This window comes from Anabrus simplex, chromosome 1 (assembly GCF_040414725.1).
Source record: "Anabrus simplex isolate iqAnaSimp1 chromosome 1, ASM4041472v1, whole genome shotgun sequence".
Lineage (NCBI taxonomy): Eukaryota > Metazoa > Arthropoda > Insecta > Orthoptera > Tettigoniidae > Anabrus > Anabrus simplex.
The window spans coordinates 878,859,079-878,879,665 of record NC_090265.1 but is presented as its reverse complement, the minus strand read 5'-3'; the positions used below and the strand labels follow the sequence as shown (position 1 = coordinate 878,879,665).

Below are 20,587 nucleotides of genomic sequence, written 5' to 3'. Positions count from 1 at the left end.
GCTAAGAGTCATTTGTTAAAGTTAGAGGATTCTAGGATAGTGTATGAAACTGAGTTAATGGCCTTAAAACAGACTCATGAAGCAGAATTAGAAATTTTGAATGAGCAGCTTATTAGTGTTCAGACTCAAAAGTGGCAGGTTGATCAGCTAAATAAACAGCTTAATGAAAAAGCGAAGACTGAAGAGAGACTAAAATGTGAACTCCAGGCTATTCAACAGGAGCTTCTTGCCCTGAAACAAACAAATGAAATGCAGTCCTACATGCAGCAATTGGATGTGATGAATGCAGAACTGCAGGCAGAAGATTTATCTGCAAGTGATGCAAAGAGTGAAGTTCAACTTAAGGAAAAAATACCAAATTCCAGTGAAGTGGAAAGTTATAAATGCCAATTATTGCTTCTGAATACACGGTTGCAAGAGAAGGCTAAAATTGAAGAAGTACTTAAGAATGAGCTACAGGCTACTCGGGATGAATTGGCTGCCATAAAGGAAGCGCCTGATAAACAGTCTTTTTCATTTAATCCTGCCATGGAAGAGAAGCTAGACATAGAAGTATGTCAACAAATGCAGTCATACAAGATGCAGCTGGATACTACAAACTCACAGTATCAAGAAAAATCAAAATCAGAAGCAGCGCTCAGAAATGAGCTTTTGGAAACTCAAACAGAGTTAATGAAATTTCAACAGTCTAGTGAAGTAAATTTGTACAAGCAGGAATTGGATATATTGAACACTCAACTTCAAGAGAGAAATAAGACTGAAGAAAAACTGAAAGGTGAACTACGATTAGCTCGGGATGAACTTAAGAAACTAGAAGTGGTGCTGCAGGAGAGATTGAAGACTGAAGAAAATCTTATATGTAAACTTGGTGAGCACAAACAGGAGATAGAAATTCTAAATTCCAGAGTGTTGGAGTTGTCGTTACATGCTAACCAAACTTCTCCATTGGAAGCTAAAGTAGAGCAATTACAAAACGAGCTTCAGGCATGTAAATTATATATTCATGAGTTAGAAATGATAAAGGAACAAGTTACAGATTCATCAAGAATTAAGGAGGAACTAATTCATGAGCTTTCTGACAGCGTGAAATCCCTGAAGGAGGATGATGCAAGCTACAAACAGCAGCTTCATACTTTGCATACAAGGCTAGATGAAGAATCGCATATTGCTGATGAAAATGTTATGTTGCGTCAGTCTTATGAGTCGGAAATAAGGAAATATCAGCAGCAGATCAAGTCTCTAAATACTCGATTGGAAGACACTCGTAAAGCAGAAGAAGAACATTTAGAAGAAATTTGTGCTCGTCAGTCAGAGTTAAATGGTTACAAATTGCGCTTGGAGGCACTCAATAACAAATTTACTGAAGAACTAACTCGTGTTCAGTTGAAATACTCTGAAGAAATTTCCTCAAACAACCAGCAGTTAGAAACTCTGAAACAAGAAGCTTCTGAGACAAAAAATGAGCTGAAGAAATGTAAAGAGCAAATCGAGAGTCTTAGCAGGAAGCTCCAGGAAGCTTCTAAAAGAGATGAAGACTGTAATTTGAAGTTGCTAGCATACCAGAAAGATATAGATACTTTAAATAAACAGCTAGAAGAAAGCAAAATCTTGCAAGAGGAGTATAGAGATCAAATTACTTCTTATGTTCAGCAATTGGATGGTTTGAATCTAAACCTCCAGGAGAATAAAGAAGGACATTCCAAAGAATTAGTGTCCTATAAACATACCATAGATGCCTTAGAATCAGAATTACTCTCTCATGAAGAACAAATTAAGTCATTGAATCACAGCCTTGAATGCACTCGTAATGCACTTAATACCGCTGAGACATGTTCAAAGGAGTTTCAGGACAAACTAAGTCAAGCAGAGGAGATAAATTGGAAAATACATCAAGAGAAAGCAGATGCTGGAAAAGACTTCAATGAAAGAATTGAGAACCTCATTGAATCACATAAAGAAGAAGTTTCTTTGAAAGTACAAAAGGAAGAGGCTTTGCAAGCTGAGATAGATAAATTAACTTTAAGTCATAAAGATTGTGTATTGAAAATAGAGGAGTATGAGAAAACGTTGGAACAGCTTTATTCAGAATTGTCTGAGAAGAATGCTGTCCATGACAGTCAGCAAAGAGTACTGCTTGAAAGTCAGTCAAGGCTACATGATACTGAGGAGAAAATGCAATTGCTAGAATCAAAATTCCACGAAGAAATAAACACTCTTAATACAAAAATGGCTTTTGCTGAAGAATCATTTAGGAACGAAATTGAAGTCTTGAAAGAGAAGAGCAGTGAAGAAATTGCTGCTGTTAAGATGCAAGAAGCAGCATTACAAGCAGAAGTGAAGCAGCTATCTGTAATCAACCTAGAGCATTCCAGAGAAAGAAATGATCTAAAACAAAATTTGAATCAAGTACAAAAATTACTGTTAGAGAAGGACTCTACTATTCAGACATTAGAAGAGAAAATTTCCAGCCTTGAAGCTGAGTTGGTTAGTCTTAAGGAGGAGAAAAATTATTTGAATGTCAAGTTGCATAAAGAATTGCAGTCTTTTGAGAAGTATGAAGAAGTAGTTACAAAACTTAGGGTAGATTTGAAACTTGCTGAAGAAGAGAAAACACATTTGGATTTTGAGCTGCGTAAAGAAATTCAAACTCTCCATGAAGCAAAAGTAGCTGGTGAGAAATGTCTGCTCTTAGACATAGAGAACCTTAATAAAGAAATAAGCACTTACAAATCACAATTGGATGCCTTACAAGATGCATTTGACAATCTGTCTTCTGTCCATGAAAGATGTATGTTGGAAAAAGAACAACTTAATCAGGAGCTAACTAAGCTATGTACTCAGTTATCTGAGAAAGATTCTGTTGTTAAGGAATGTGATGAGCAAGTAACAAAGTATCAGTCAGAAATGCTTCAAACTAAAAGTGATACAGAACATTTTATTACTGTTTTAAAGGAAGAAATAGAAAATCTCAAAAACAGTAAAAATGATATAGAAAAGTCTTACAATGATAAGATTGAAATATTATCAAGTAATCATAAAAGAGATGTTGATGCATTCTTGAAACAGGAAAATGTTTTAAGAGGACAGTTAAGTGAACTGTCTTCTTCTTATCAAAGTTGTCAGCAAGAGAAGGATGACCTCACCAAGAAGTTAAATGAAATTAGTTGTGCGCTCTCAGGAAGGGATTCTGAAATTTTGAAGTTTAATGAAAACATAAGCAATCTTGATGCAGAATTGTTGCAAGTTAAATGTGAAATGAAGAATCTTGCTGAGAAAGTACAACATGAAAAATTGAAGGCTGAGGAATCATATACCAGGGAAATTCAGAAAATAAATGAAGACTTTAACCAATCTGTTACTTCTTACAAAGAGAGAGAAGTTGTTTTACTGTCTCAGTTGAGAGAACTTACAGTCACACACGAAAAGTCTCTTCTTGTCATTGAGGAATACCAAAAGAAGTTGGATGATAGTAATTGTCTATTGGGTGAACAAAATGCTACCATTGAGAACTATTCCAAACAGATAAGAGATTGTCAGGTGGAATTGGATAAGAAGAAAGAAGAAATTAGATTACTTGATTTTAAGTTACGTGAAGAATTGGCTTCTGTCAGGAATGAACTTGAAAACACGAAGATTGCTTGTAAAACTTATGAAGAAGTAAGTGTTCAATCAAGTAAGAGCAAGACATCTACCAAAAAGCAAGCTCCTTTAGCTGATCTTGAAGAGATGGATGATCCTGCTCTATATAAAGATCAAAGTTACGGTTCTGATATCAAAGATGAAAGTGAATTATCTTTAAGTGAGCGTATTCACGAGTTGGAAACTAACCTTAATGAACTAAATGATCAGTACCTAAAACAAAGGACTGTGTTGAATGAAAAAATAGAGACTGAAAAATCTCTTGGAAATCGTATTGTGGAATTGGAAAGAATTCTAGCATCTCGAGGGATAAATGATGATAATGCAAATTTAAGTGAATTGCCTGTTCATTGTTTGAAAGTTCAAAGTCTCATGGCTGGGAAGGAAGAAGTAGAGCAGATACTCAGTAATCATATTGCAGAATTAGAGAGATCTTCCCAAGATGCAATAGAAAATTCAAAGCATTTGAAACAAGAAAATATTCAGTTAAGTCTAAAAATTGTCAAAGCTAAAGAATTATTGAAAAAACTGAAGGCAGAACGAGATGAAGCAAGATTAAAATGCAAATCATTGGAGGAAGAGCAGGATCAGTTAACTTCAGAGAAACTGGCAGGAGAAAGACTAGTAGAACAATTAAGAACAGAGATTCAAAATTTGCAGCATAAAATAACTTTAAATGTTGACCCTGTTTCAACATTGAATAGTGAAAATCAGTTTGCAGCATCACTTAATTCATCTGAACCTAATAATTTACCCTCAAATGACAAAGGATCTGGGGAGGATTATTCTTTAAAGAAACTGAATGTGACAGGTGATTCATCACCATTAAATCTTCTGAAATGGATGGAGCAATGCAATAATCTCGAACATGAGAAAAAAGAGCTGGTGATGGAATGTGAATTATTGAAAACAAGTCTAGAAGAGAGGAAAATACATGAAAAATTGTTCAACGAGGACATGATGGCAGCACAGTCACGTTGTGAAAAGCTGGAGAAGAGATTAATTGAACTTGAGAAATGTGAATCAACTATTGAAAAACTAATACAAGCAAAAGTTGAAATGGAGTTCAAGTTACAAAAACTGGAAAGTGAAAACAAGGTATTGGAAGATATAGAAGCCAATCTGTCAGCACAGCAGGTTGAGACAAAGTTAGAGTATGAGAAGAAATTACAGCAGTGTCTTCAGGACCAGTTATTGAAAGGTAATAATGATGAAAAAATAGAAACTCTCATTTTGGAGTTGAGCTGTAAGTCCAAAGATCTTATTGTGGTAAAGGAACAGTTAACATCTTCAGAATATCAGATACAGAAATTGAATAATAGGATAAATGCATTAGAAAAATCAAATGCTAATGTTATGAAGCAGTTTGAATTATTTCATGATGAAGTGGCCAAAATGCGTGGAAGACTTGAAGAAGCCTGGCAAGAGCATGAGGGTACAGAAAAAGAATTAGGACATGCTCGTAAAGAGTTAGTACTTTTACAGCTGCGTCAGAGTCAACTTGAGACAAGCCAAAGTCGCTTGTTGGATTCTAGTTGTGATATGAGTGAACGATCAATTCTCTCTCTACAGCAAGAAGTTCATCAAATGGTTGAGGACCTTGTAGCTGAAGTAGCTGCTTTGAAACAAGCTCTGCAGGCTGAACGGTGTCGTTCAGAACAACTCTCCTGTGAGCTGAAAGATGGTGGATTATTGGAACTACAACAAAAGCTGGAATTAGTTCTACAGAGCAATAAGGAACTTCTCTCAGAGAAGGAAGTTCTTATGGAGAAACTGCAGGTATTACTTATGTATATATTCAGTTTTATCAGTGTATTGGAAATATAATGTAATGTAATGATTCAGGTAAAATTTAAATTGCCAGCTCCTTGGTATTACTTTCTTTGCAAAATTTGAATTCTTATTCTTATGGCCGAAACCTTACTGTTCATTACGACAGTCCTGCATCTTTTAACTTCCTCCTTTCCGTCAAAGTTATTCAGCTTTGTCTTTTGACACCATCTCTACATTCTGAAGTATTTTGGTTTTCCATCTCCTTTGGATTTTTTGTATAATGACCCTTCATCCAGACTTTGGAATTGTAGGCCACTCCTAGTCTCGGTTTTGTTTAACACTATCGGTTTGGGTTTCTGATGGATACAAGTGTGTGAATTCTTCCTGCAAAGTAAGATAACTTATGTTACTTATATTTTTATTTTGTTGTTGTATTGTTTGCAGTTGTCATCACAAAACCAAAATATTTTCATTTTTGACAGCATTCTTATTGAACTTCATTCAAGAGGAATCATCTGTCCGTTGAAAACTCATTTCATGTTGTTTTACGTAAGGGACATATATCCATGTGTGTAACATGTTGAGCATCATGCAAAAAAAAAAAATCAGAAATATTCCTCTGTGGACCGAAAATACGTTTTTACTAAATTTCAGTATTAATGTTCCACCATCCATTTAACTGAAAAGTACAAAATTAATGTCAAAACAAGAGAGAGAGAGAGAGCAGTGTCTGTTGGGGTCGTGGTGGTCATGCAAGTGGAAACCAATCGTGGCACGCAAAGTACTGTACGATTCCTCGCTTTGATACCTCCTGCAGATTTGAGGTAATGAAGGAAGAGGGGAATGGAGCAAGATGCATGAAGCAAGCATCTGCTAAGCGACAATAATTCTGGATTACAAGTTTCACAAAAACATTGAACTACTTTCTCTTCAGTTTACATGTTGACACCCAACTATTAAGTAAAATGTTTTTAACTGAATGGTCAGAGTAGTTGTTGAACTGTTATTTGTGTGTCACTTTGGGCTGTTTACACTTGCTTGCAATAATTTCATTCCTCACTGGGGTCTCGAGCCCAACATTGAACATGTCGTATTATTACTTCCGTATTCATTCAGTGTTGCTCCATTGCTTGACACTGTTTAGTAGTGCCTTCTGCATCACCCAAAGGTAAACTTTCCATCAGTTTCCTGTGGACAAGTTTTTCTATTAGCAGTCATTCGATGTTGGCATGTAAAAGACACTTGGTGACTTATTTGGTGTTCATCCAACAAAGTTAATTAAAACTTAGTCATGGATCACCTGACAGAGATACAGTTTCTCTGTCAATCTGGTGGAGGAAAGCAGAATTGTAAAATTGACATGCAGGCAGCCTAAATAGCATCATATTAAAATGTCTGCACTCGGTAGCTGAGGCCCTACTGTTTTAATTATTCCATTAGTAGCTAATAATTATTTTATATGAAGATACAGTGCACAAATTGTGCATAGAATTGAGAACAAACTAGAATTATCATTTATGCCCTCATCACTCACTTTTACAAAAGATCCCAATAGAAGATCTCAGATTTGTACAAGTGAGTAGATAGTATCGGCTGCATTGCACAGCGCATGATTTACATATGCAGGATTTGTCTGGGTTATATAAGTACTGGGTATTACACAGCTTATGGTGGTATCCTTGTACCGCCATTGAGTTAACAAAGTGTCGCAGGTCTTGGTTAGTGTTTGTTCATGTCCTATTCATCATGGCCTCCATTGTATAAAAGTGTATCCAGATTTTGTCTCTTTTCTTCACTCTGTCCTGTTTGAACTGTTTCTCCCAGGCATCTGTAAATGGTAGCCCCCTCTTCATCTGAAGGCCCTCGATGAAGGTCTCCTTGGCAAGTTCATGTGTTAGTCAAGATTTTGCGTATTTCAGTATCCCCATGGTACCTTTTAGAAAGTATGACTTGACTGCTTCGAGTGTCTTAAGAACCAAATTAATAACTAATGTTAAGTTTAATAGTCCACCCAGTAAATACAGGGTGGGGCAGAGTGGACTCCTTAGTTTCAATAAATCACTGAAGAGCGTGCACGTGAGTAAGAGGAGTGGGAGTAGTAGCATTTGGTGGGGGAAAAGACGCCATTTCAGTAGCCACCGTGCCGTGGACTGGCGAGCATCGTGGTTTTGTAGTCGAAACGTTTTTTAAAAATAACGATAGTGTGGTGGCGACGCAGAGGGCATTTCGTAGGCAGTTTGGTAGCAAAATTTTCGTTACTGGGCAGCTGAAAACCCACGCAATCTTCACCAAAGACCTCTTCATTCACCAAAAGTGACTGTGTGGTGTGCTGTGTCCTCCATAGGCATTATTGGCCCCTACTTTTTTGAATCGGAAGATGCAACCGTTACTGTGAACGCTGTGCGCTATTGTGAGATGTTGGAGAACTTTTTCTTCCCCAAAATGGAAGAGTATGGTGAGGAAATGGAAATGGAAGCCTTTTGGTTTCAACAGGATGGTGCCACGGCTCATACCGCCCGTCGCTCTCGCCAACTTCTGCAAGAACAGTTTCCCGGCCGCGTGATCTCATTACGAGGGGATGTTTCATGGCCCCCTCGATCCCCCGATTTAAGCCCATGCGATTATTTTCTTTGGGGTTACCTCAAATCTGAGGTTTATAAAGTTCGACCAAGGACCGTGGAAGCCCTTAAGGAAGCAATTGCTGATGTCATCGCTGGAATAACGCCAGATATGCTGCGCACAGTTTTTGAAAACTTTATTGAACGGCTGAATATGTGGGTCGCTCATCAAGGTCGTCACCTGGACGATATCATTTTTAGAACCAAATGAAAAAAAATGGCATTGTATGTAGATTTCAGAAATAAAAAGCTTTTGTAATAATCTTGTACGGTTTTTATACAGTTAACCCATCAAATCAGGGAGCCCACTCTGCCCCACCCTGTACACTTTACAAGTGAAAACTTAAGACTGCCATGATCAGCTTCTCCCGATGATTTCCTGGTCGCATGTGGCAATGGGACCTATTTTTGTGTCAAATAATCTTTCAGCAGTTCGCAGTGAAAGCTTCGTGATTGTTTGAATTTCATATATTGCTTTGGTTGCCGCCGTTGCTCGAGACTTTGGTGGGCTCCGTAGATTCTAGCTGTTGTTTGTAATGTCAATCCTACTTATGTGAATGTATTTACTGACTTGAGGCGGGTTGATTTTAGGTAAATTTCATCACTAGCTGCTTCTCTACCTCCTTTCCTAAACTTCATTTTTACGTTTTTCTTGGTGTTGATTTTCATCTTGTTATCCTGTGTCCATCTCTCTAGATTGTCAATGACCTTTTGCAATTCAGGTAGGGAACTCGAACCATTGACCATATCATCCCCATACAAGAATATGTTAACATTTATGGTTGCAAGCTTGGTTGCCACCACCACGTCATATGTTGCTGAGTGGGTCACCTTGCAGTACTCCATTGGTTTGCATTATCAGATTCAGAGTTGTAAAACGGTCATCAATTTGTAGGTAGTTAGTTGTCAGAATGTTGCTTATGAGTTTCATGAGTTTTTCTTCGCCTCTTTTTCCAGGTGTTCCTTGAGTTTTACTAACAGTAGCCTTTTGTATACCTTCTTGATGATGCCTCATTGTTCTATTGCCTCCTGGCTTGGGTTAAATTCTGCTACGTGCATAACATCCATGACACTCTTTCTCATCATAAAGCGCTCTTTGTCGAACCATATTCGTGATATTCCTTTTCCACATATATAATTGCTGATTTAATTGTCTTTTCTGTGAAAAGGGCGGCTACGTCTATGTCGTTGTTCTTTATGTATTAAGTTCTTTCCATTCCTCAGTTTTCAGTTAAAGAATATCTTTGTTGATCTGTCATGAGGGTTTAGTATCTTCAGGCTCTTGTCTCTTCTCCTGCCAGGCTGAGTTGTTCAGACGGTTGAGGCGCTGGCCTTCTGAACCCAACTTGGCAGGTTTGATCCTGGTTCAGTCTGGTGGTATTTGAAGGTGCTCAAATACGTCAGCCTCGTGTCGGTAGATTTATTGGCATGTAAAAGAACGCCTGCGGGACGAAATTCCGACACCTCGGCATCTCCGAAAACCGTAAAAGTGTAGTTAGTAGGACGTAAAGCAAATAACATTATTATTGTCTCTTCTCCATTCCTGAGACGGTAAATTGTGCCGAAACTGGGCAATGTTTCTTTATCATAGCCTCTTTTGTGGTAAGACACACAGTGTAATTTAATAGCTTAATGTTGTGACCTTTATAGAAAACTAAATCTGTAGTGCAGCTCCCTGAATGTGTAAAGTACGTTCTATTTTCAGCCTTGTCGACAAGGATGAAACCTTCCTCCACCATTATATCTAGTAGTTCTTTCGCTCTATGGTTCTTGAGGTCCAGTTGGCAGTTTAAGTCTCCTGCTAGTATTGTCTGTCTGTCCCAAGGTTAGTATAAAACAGGTCCCCCAGAATAAGGTTTTCTGCATTCGGAGGGCTTCGGCTACGCTTGGTTATGATGTCAGCCAGTTACTCACCGCGAAGGTCAATAACCTTGAACGCCAGTCGTGGTAAAAGTCTGTGCAGTAATACTGTATGCAAGTAGTGTGCGAGTTTATTTATATGTGCATGTGAGTTGCAGTTTTTATTTTATAGTTTCGTGGTGTTTTCTATTAGTCCTTGGGTGAATAGCTGCTTTCTTATGCCAGTGTTATTTCATGTTTGACTTGAATTGATTTGTCTCCGGTTGCATATGAACATGCCTGCTATGAGGCGTACAGTTGCTGTGTGCACTAACAGCTGGTGAAAACCAGGAATGATCCTTCCAAAAGTCATATAAAATATTTGTTTCCCAAAAAATGATGAAGTAAGGAAGAAGTGGATATACTAACCTTGCGTGCTGTCCATATAGTTTCTAGATATCTTACACATAGGGTCTTGCTCAATAAAGATTTTAAAAAATACACAACATTGATAATATATTGGGCAGTTGTCATCTCCACCCTGCTATATGGATGTGAAACGTGGACTCTATATCACCGCGATATGATGAAACTAGAACACTTCTGTCAACAGAATCTCGGGTACATTATGAACGTTTAGACGCGCAGGTCACCTATACGGCGTCATCTCGAATGACGTGCACCAGGTCTCTACGGAGTCCACACACTATTATTATTATTATTATTATTATTATTATTATTATTATTATTATTATCATCTCAGAAGTTCAGAATCTAGGAATGAAGTACATTTTAACCCACCAACTGAACCAAGATTCACTCGAGAATTTGGTTTCCCAGATCCGTTCTCGAGGAGTATTTTGCGACCACCTTACACCGCTGAACGTTCTTTATCATCTTCGGATGATTATTCTCGGAAATAATGCTGGTGAAATAGAGAAACACAAGAACACACAAACAGAAACCTCTTATGGATATCTCTCATCACAAATGCTGAGGAAGTGCGGAATAACAATCAGAAAAGGTGTTCATCAGGGTTGTGTGCTGTCACCTCTCTTATTCAATATTTATTCTGAGGCAATATTTAGGGAGGTGTCGTTGGAGGAAAACAGCGGGATAGTTATAAATGGACAGGCAATTAACAATATCAGGTACGCAGAAGATACTGTTGTCATAGCAAATGAATTACCTGTGCTCCAACGCACGATAGACAAAATAGTCCAGCGTAGTAAAGAGTTTGGCCTGTTTGTCAACGCTTCCAAGACCAAAGTTGTAGTCTTCTCTAAAAGAAAAATTCCAGTAACCCTGTCATTAATGGCAGTAAGATTGAACAAGTATCCTCCTTCAAATACTTGGGTGCTGTGCTAGATGAGGAATATGATTCTAAGAGAGAGATAGAATCTAGAATAGAACAGGCCAGGAGGCAATTTTTAGCATGAAATAGCTATTTACAAAATCGGATCTGATTGTGCAATTAAGAATGCGAATGATTCGGTGCTATGTATTCTCCATTTTTCTCTTTGGATGTGAAAGCTGGACCCTTGACCAAAATCTAGAAAAAAGAATTGATGCTTTTGAAATGTATCTTTATCGCCGCCTACTCTGAATACCTTGGGTGCTGAAAATTTCAAATGACGAAGTCCTTCATCGCATGAAGAAACAAAAAAAGAACTATTACTTACTGTTAAAAAAAGAAAAACCCAATATCTAGGGCACATTATGAGAGGCGAGAAGTACCAGCTATTACAACTCATCATTGAAGGTAAAATACATGGGAGAAGGTCTGTTGGCAGGAGGAGGAATTCATGGCTGAAAGACATCCGAAGATGGCACAACTGCACTTCAGAAGATGCTTTCCATGCTGCAACATCACGTCCAGAGCTGGCTATGTGGACTGCCAACCTCCGCTAGGAGAAGGCGCCTCAAGAAGAAGTTACAATATTCTCCTGCTGAAAGCTATTTTGAAGAAGGCAAATATGATACTGTTCCAACATTTGCCGGTGAAACTGACACTGAAATGGAGGTCGAAGGTTTGAATTACTTTGCATATACTTGCCTTGTCTCTGTCCGGAGCTGCGTGACCTACGGAAAACAGGATTGTTGCTATCAGCTCTTCAATAGGTGTTAGTGGCACTGAATATATGGCTATCACAGAGATCCATTCAAAGTTTAATATCATTTTGTCCCGGTCTTGGTGTAAGCTTTGAATTTTACTTGGGCTATGTTTGTAGTAGCATGAAGTGCCGCGCAACGGTCTCCCTCTTGGCCCTTGTGCGTAGAATCCATTAATGTCTATCGGTTTGATGACAGAGCTTCTAGGAGTATGTGTAAATCATGTGAATACAGTAGGTAAATATTTGCCAATGTTATGGCGCTCTTTAGGCCTTCATCATTCCATAATAAAATGTTCAGCTGATTAGGGTGGGAGTGAAATTCCTGTTTTGCGGGAGCGAAAAAGCCGGCATCTTCTCACGATGATACCATTCGGCCACGCTCCTGGGGCGTAAACATTTGTCAGATCCTGTAGAGGTGTAAGTACTCTTAGAGCTTTTAAGTGTTTTGCTGGTAGGAAGTTCTTCGCATTCAGTAATATTTGTCACATTGAGATTAATTAAGTGGCGTTGTACCATTTCTACAGTGATATTATAGTGGAGTCGTCTTATATATAACGATGTTCTTGGTTCTGCTGTCTGTAATTCAAATATATTTGATGTATTGTTAGTTGATCATGTGTGCATCTACTGTTGTCAAGATTGTTGGCTGTGTGTTGAAGTACGTGGGTTTCTGTTGTGCAGGTAGAGAATCTGAAATCACATCACTGTATGTGCGATTTTGATTCATCAAAGTGTCCATAGATGTCACATTTGAGGCGGTTGATTGCTCCACTTCAGAATTTAAGATATTTCCTCTTAAATCAACCTTACTTTATTGGGAGATAAGTTCACCATCATGCATTGTAGCTTGCATGTTAATTTCCTCATGTACTATCATCTTGAGTTTGGCTGATCAAGTCTCCAACATGACTTGCATACTCTGTTAATTTCCTTGTAATTCTTTCCTCCATTTCATGACGGCATCTTGTGTGGGCCATGGTAAAGGAAGGTCTCTTGTCTTAATACCAGTGTGGTGTTTGCTCTCAAGGGTCTGCCACCGATCATCTGGTCAGATTGGAGAGTGCCATTCAGGTGGCCTTTCTCCGAAAGGAACACTTGGTCGCCATATTTTTTGACCTGGAGAAAGCTTACGATATTACCTGGTGATATGGGATTCTCTCCACACTACACCAATGGGGATTTAGGGGAAATTTGCCAACGTTTATTGAGAACTTCATGTCCCTCTGGGTCTTTCGAGTTTGTGTAGGGAATGCATTTTCTCAATATTATGTTCATGAAAATTGAGTACCACAGGGATCTCTGCTGAGTGTTACGCTGTTCGCATTCGCCATCAACAGCATAGTTGCCGTTCCTGGGCCTGCAGTCGTGCCATCACTGTATGTAGACAATTAAGCTCTACATTACAGCTCTGGAAGGGTGGCGTTTGCCTAGAGACAGCTACAGCAAGCTTTTAACAGAGTCGAGTGATTGGCCCTGCAACATGGTTTTCAATTTTCAGTGGCGAAAACCTCAGTTGTACACTCCTGTCAACGTCGGATGTGAATCCTGAACCAGAGGTTCGCTTGTGAAACAGTGTCTTACCAGTGGTAGACACCTGCAGATTCTGTTTTGATAAGAGACTAACGTGGCAGTTCCACATCCGTTAGCTGAAGGTTGCCTGCATGAAGAGACTTAACATGCTTAAGTTTCTCAGAGGCACTTCATGGGGGGCTAACCGTGTGGTGCTGTTACGTTACTACATGGCAAAGGTCCTTTCCCGAATGGACTATGGTAGTGCGACTTACGGCTCAGCATCAAAATCTACACTGAGCCTTTTAGACGGTGTTCACTGGAGTTAGGCCGACAGCGGGAGCTTTCCATACTAGCCCCATTCCCAGACTACTCACTGAAGCAGGAGTTCCATCTTTATGAATAAGGAGGCAGCAGTTACTCCTCATGTATGCTGCCAAAATTCATGAAATGCTGCTACTTCCAAGTTATCAATGCATCTTTAGTACCCAATACTACCACATGGCCGCTCAGGTTTCGAATTGATAACTTGTTGTTGATAAACTTAACCATAAGTATTTTATTTGATCCTGTATTGACTTGTCTGAATCTATTAAAGAAACTGTTCAAAATTTTTATTGAGCCGAGAAATACCTACTTTTAGGGCACTACTGAAAATTCATCAACAAGAAATTCCTATTAGACAAATAATTAATTTTAGAAATAGTTCGGTATATAAGACGGCCAAAGTTTTACAAAGATTTTTGAAAGAACACTAAGTTTAATTGCCAGATGCACCTAATTAATACTGTTGACTTTTGTAACAGAATCAAAAACATTTAGCTAACAGACTACTACAGATACATAGTTTGGATAAGAAAGATATGTACTCCAACATTCCTATTGTAGATACTGTAAAAATAATAAGATAGAATTTAATGCAACACAGCAAATTAAGTAAGCTGGAAATAGGAGAATTAACACATTGGAGTGTCTTAAGGTGGCATATAGGCAGGCAGACGGCCATATTTTGAAGGTTTTTAAAAAATTATAGGAAATATTAGGTAGGTTGCAATTGTAACACACGTGTCATCAAAAAATTTAAAGTGTCTATTCTCCAGATAAAAAAGTTGCATTAAGATCTATTGAATACTTTTCACATTACACATTTTCCAATGGTGTGCCTTTTGCAACAGCAAAGAAAATAAAAAGTCTGACAACAAAGTCTTACAAATAATGAGCTTGAGTGTGGAGTAGTTTGAAGTATTCAGGGACACACTGTGCTACAGAACACATTGGACACCACTAGCAAGTCTCTTTTCTAGTTACTTTCCCATTTTATGCTTTTCTTTTAGCTGCACAGACTTTGCAAGTGCATCCAAATCACCAGAAGTACCCGGCGAATGTGAATCAGTCCCTGACTTTGAATTATCATCGCTTGCATTACTTTGTTCTAAATGAATCTCTAGTCATATGAAGATCATGAAACATTAGCTAAATAAACTACAAGGTGCAATATCAAACCTGAGTGGAATATGATAGAATAGGTTATAAATACCTTCGTCACTAACATGAAGTTCGAAATCAGGGTCTAGGTCTGAATCATCTACCACTGTCATCAAAAATCTCTCCTTCAATGATCCACTCACGATAGGAGAAACAAAACACAGTCTAAACACCTAGCATGATGTAACCAAAACTCTGAAAGCATGCGCCTTGAGCATCTGGAAGCAAGGCTGGAAGCATGGAGTGTAGAAGCGAACTCGTTCAAAAAAACAAGCTGCTAGACGAGTGCACGGTATGACTGTAATAAGAGTTCTACAAAGTGGTATGTATAGTTTCCACGCGGTTCTCGTTCTGGCTGTGTTGACAATATAACAAATACACGGGCCCGAGTTAGCCTCGGGCGCGGTCAGTCTGCGCTGTTACCCACCCAGATACACACTCGGGCTCGGTCTCCAATGTGTTAACATTACTAGAATTTACTTTGGAAAATAACTATTTCATTTTTGACAAAATTTACAAAACAGTCTAAAGGCCTAGCAGTGGGTTCGCCGGCTTCAGGTATTTTAGCAAACATATTCATGGATTACATGGAATATAATAAAAGAGTAGATAAAATAGATGGATTGATTACATGGTTAAGATATGTTGATATATATGTTATTATCGATGAACAAAAGGTTAAACTTGATGATATATTAGAGTATTTAAATACTTTGGATAAACAAGTGCATTTTACGATCGAATGTGAAAATGATGGATCTTTATATTATTTAGATTTAACAATTACTAGAAATTCTGGTCATTTTACTTTTCAAATTTTGAGAAAAGATACTCAAACAGATACTGTTATCAGAAATGACTCCCAATCATCCAGGTCAACATAAAAATACAACGTTTTACAGTTTAATAGAGCTATGAACATTCCTATGTCTGGGAAGAATTATAATGGAGAGATAAATATAATCCACCAAATTGCTTGTAGGAACAGATACTCCAGACAATTTGTTAATAGAATGATAAATAAAATGAAAAATGAACCAAAAACAACTTTAATTCAAGAGCGAAAGGAGAAAAAGAAATTTGCATTTGTAACTTTTTGAAATAAGCACTCTTATCAAGTGGCTAAAATTTTCAGGAAAAGGAACATCAATGTCGCATACCAAATTGATAATAATATTAATAAGATAAGTTTTTGATTCAGATAAAATAGAGAATAAATGTATATTTAATAAATTAGGAATTTACAAATTGACATGCCAAACATGTAGACAACGATACATAGGACAGTCTGGAAGAAGTTTTGCTATAAGGTACAAGGAACATGTTAATGTAGTCAATCATAAAAGACATTCGGCAATGGGAGAGCACATGGTTGAAAAGAATCATAAGTTTACAGACATTTCTAATGACATGGAGTTAGTACATTCGGCCAAAAAGGAAAAATTCATGAATGTTTTGGAAAGTTTAGAAATTTATCTTCCATAAAAAATGACTTTGAATCAAGTTTAAATGAAAGACGTACAGAATAGAACCCTTTCTATAAACTAGCGTTTGATCATTTAAGGAAGAAAAAGAAAAAAAGGAAAACTTGAAGATCTTAAATTGATTTAGGTATTCTCATTCAATTCAACAAAATATTAAATTTTATGTAATGATCATTTTCATAATATTTCATTAGTTTCTTTATTCATTGGTATGGTGGATTAGGATACAATACTTTTTCAAATTGTAAAAAAAAAAAAATGAAAGATAGTGTTATATTGTTTTATTCCTTGAACTGACATTACTGATGAAGGGAATGGATGATTTTCCTGAAACATGTATGATAAAATAATTTCCTATCGTTTATAGAAATGAATTCCTCTACGTAAAGTCGGAGAGACTCTTTGGATACCATGAGGAAAAGGAAGATTGATTTCTATGGACACATATTCCGAATGAAACCTGACAGATTAACTAAACAGATCCTTGAATTCTTTTACAAAAAAAATAAATAAAAAAAAATAAAAAGGCTAAACCCAATTGGTTTAAAAAAGTTGAAAAGGATCCGAGAGATCTTAAGATTACCGAACTCATGTTAAAGAATGGTACAGCCAAAACCCTGACCATGGACAAAACTAAGAGGTTCCAAGTTAAGAACAACACCAGAAAACCGATTCAGATATCAGAGGAGGAAAGGAGGAGGAGATCAGTTAGAATGAAGAACTGTTGGGAGAAGAAAAGAGCACAAGCATCTAAGAAGTGATTGATCTGATGTACCCCAAAGATGGGTGCTTCAAAATGTAGAAGGTGTATTGACAAGGTGGACTCAACATAAAACTATTTTAAATAGTTTCTTTAATAGATTGATAGCTTGTGTCGTGAATTAAATATATATATCGGTGGTTGTCTTGAACAGATTTTTTGCGAGGTACCTCCATAGTTAGTTCCACGACTGGGTATACGTCTAGATCTACTCCGTGGACTCAAGGTGTACACGGATTCCTCCATTTATCAGAGGTATTTCCAGGACTTCATTCACCAGTATCCGTCCATGAGACATATCTTCACAGATGATTCTAAATACAGAGAAAATATTAGTTGCTCTTTTATCACTGATGTTATGAGCATGAAGATCTTGCTTCCTAGTATAAGCAGCATGTATACTGCGGAGTTTTACTCCATCTTAGAAGCTCTGCAGTTTGCGCTGGGTGACACAAGAAACCATGTTCTTATGTGTACTGATTTGTTAAGTTGTCTGCAGTCTATTGAAACCTGTTTCTCACAACGCCCACGGGTGCAGTAGATTCATGACCTTCTAGCCAGGTTAAGTGATGCTGGTGGCTGAAGCTGCAAAGGAATCGGTACTTTTATCTCCAAGATCTATGAATGTACCTGCTAGATATATTTGTTCTCAGCTACATTGAACCATCTTGGCGTCTTGGGAATCGAAGTGGCTAGCTATCCGAACTCCCAACAAGCTGAGAGCAATTAAGAAGACAACCACCGTGTGGCGGTCCTCTTTCCGGCCTTCATGGAGAGAGGCCATATTATTGTGTAGGCTAAGGATAGGTCACGGACGATCTACTCCCTCTTATCTCCTAAAGAAGGAAGAACCCCACCCCAGTGTGTTCTTGTGGTGCCAACTTCACCGTGGCCCACATCCTCACAGAGTGCGCCGATCTCTCTGGCCTAAGACCGAGTCTCGGTCTGCAGGAAGCACTCAAATGCATATTAGCCAATGACGCAACTACTGCTGATCTCATCATCCGCTTTTTGTGCAATAGTGGATTAATCAAGGGTATGTAAATTGAAAGTGTTCTGTTACTCAGGGAACTCACTTTTCCTTTTGATCCTTAGTGATTTCTGTGGCTTAATACAATAATTTTATGTTATATTTTGTACTTTTTTTCGAAATTCCTTCGTTGATTAAATAATTTTGTATTATTTTAAATTTCTTTTCCCCTTAATTTGTTCAGAAAGGATAATTACCTAATTGTACTTCCTCTTTAAAACAAAAAGTCACCACCACCACCACCACCACCACCACTCCATGTGGCTATCTCTGTTGCCCAGCTGGAACTTGTCCGGTTGCCCACTAGATGGCATCTGGTCCTGATTGCATTGATCAGAGTTCATAGTCTCTAATTTTTGCTCAGTAGTTATAATCTCCATGTTATCTCCATTATTCCGTGACCTATGGAAAATATGATGGTTGCTATCAGCTCTTCAACAGGTGTTAGTGGCCCTGAATATATGGCTCTCACGGAGATCCATTTGAAGTTTAGTATCATTGTGTCTCGATCTTGGTGTAAGCTTTGAATTTCACCTAGGCTAGGTTTGTGGTAGCCAGATAGCCACTAGTCCACCAGATAGCACCTGTCCCTGTCCGCGCTTGTTTGCATCCATTGCATCGACTCGTCGCTCATTAGATGTCATCTTTGATTTAACTCCGTTGATCTCTTGACTGGTCTGTAGCCCATCATGTGTCTGTGTAATGCCAAGTATTTTGTGTGATTCACAGTGAGATGGCACCACTTGTTCTGTAGGTATTCTATCTAACATTGTTATCCTATTATATAGGATGACCTATTGTCCACTTTGTGAGAAGTCTGTTTTCTAGTACTAGTAATCTCTAGCATGGCTCTCATGTCATTAAAACAATTTACAATTATACCATTTTATGAATATCTTCTTTGTTTTCTTTCTTCATATATCTGCCTATATCAGTTGTACAACATACATTAAATGTTTGAGCCCTCCTATTAGATACATTAACATTATCTACTTCATCTATGAAGATGTCGTTTTTACATTATCGACCATACATATTTCGACCACTATTTTGGGTCATCTTCAGTGGATTGATTTTTGAAGGTACATAATGTACAGTTCAGTGATGTACTAATAAAAGCTTAAGGACAACCGGGTGAGTTGGCCATGCTATTAGGAGCGCACAGCTGTGAGCTTGCATCTGGGAGATAGTGGGTTCGAACCCCACTGTCGGCAGCCCTGAATATGGTTTTCCATGGTTTCCCATTTTCACACCAGGCAAATATGCTGGGACTGTACCTTAATTAAAGCCACGGCTGCCTCCTTCCCATTCCTAGGCCTTTCCTATCCCATCGTCGCCATAAGACCTATCTGTGTCGGTGCAACGTAAAACAAATGGCAAAGAAAAAGGAGGAAAAAAAAAAAAAAGCTAGACACTAGTACTACACACTAGTTGCTGACATCTTGAATCTTAGAAGTACACAGCCTATAGTTAAGCAGCATCAAAATAAAAGTTAATGGACACTAATGTAATAAGTCTTACTTGAATCTTGATTATTAACGTGTAAAAGCATAGTTATAATATGATACTGAGATGTGATCTCTTGTCTTAAAATGAAAAAATTATGTTGTGTAGTAAATTCTGTAATCTTCTCAGTTCATTTCAAGAGAGAAGGCGACTTTGGGAACTTGTTGTATAAAAATAAAGAATAGGATAAACACAATGATAGATCAGGCCAGAGCTTGCCAGGGACTGAGAAGAAACTGTTGTGAAGGAACTGGCATTGATGAGAGAGCCTATCTATTGTATTTTAACCCTTTGGAGTCCAATTGATTTTCTACCTGCATCCTGCACAGGTCCAATTTGACATTAGGCAAATATGGGAAGGAAGTACTCACATAAGTAAAAAGGTGAATTTTTACATTAATAATACGAACTTCAAATTTATTTATTATCAGTCAAGTTAACCACATTATCAGCGATATTTTTTCAAAGTATGGTACTTCCGGAAGCATTTGTTCGGGTGTAGTCCTGGGTTCCCTGGACAGGTCTCACAAAAAAATGTCTCCTTTCTGCCCCCTTTCACTTTCCTGTCGAAACACACGGCACAGTCCTTGGTTTTTTTGTCCTGATGAGCATCTATGATGTGTAGCTTCCCGTTCAGTCGAAGTTCTTCGTCACAGCTGCTCCGTCGGCCGCGCTTACGGGCATTTTTGTTCCTAACGTCCCCAACAAGCCCCATAATAACTCGGTCCCTGAAAGTCTTGTGATTCACCTCAGGCTTATTTTCTGCCTTTTGTTGCAAGTTATATAGGTGAAAACTGTTCACCAAAGCTACCTCCAACACCCAGAAGTAC

At 38.1% G+C, this 20,587-nt stretch overlaps 1 protein-coding gene across 2 annotated transcripts in view; it reads left to right on the top strand.

The window, feature by feature from the left end:
* Positions 1–3,891: 3,891 nt before the first annotated feature.
* Positions 3,892–20,587, top strand: part of LOC136857364 (uncharacterized) — a 99,474-nt gene continuing 82,778 nt past the window's right edge. For both annotated transcript variants that reach the window (XM_068225270.1, XM_067135987.2), the window contains exon 1: positions 3,892–5,418. In XM_068225270.1, the coding sequence (XP_068081371.1) occupies positions 4,012–5,418 (1,407 nt within the window). In that variant the 5' untranslated portion in view covers positions 3,892–4,011. The remainder of the gene's footprint in view (positions 5,419–20,587) is intronic.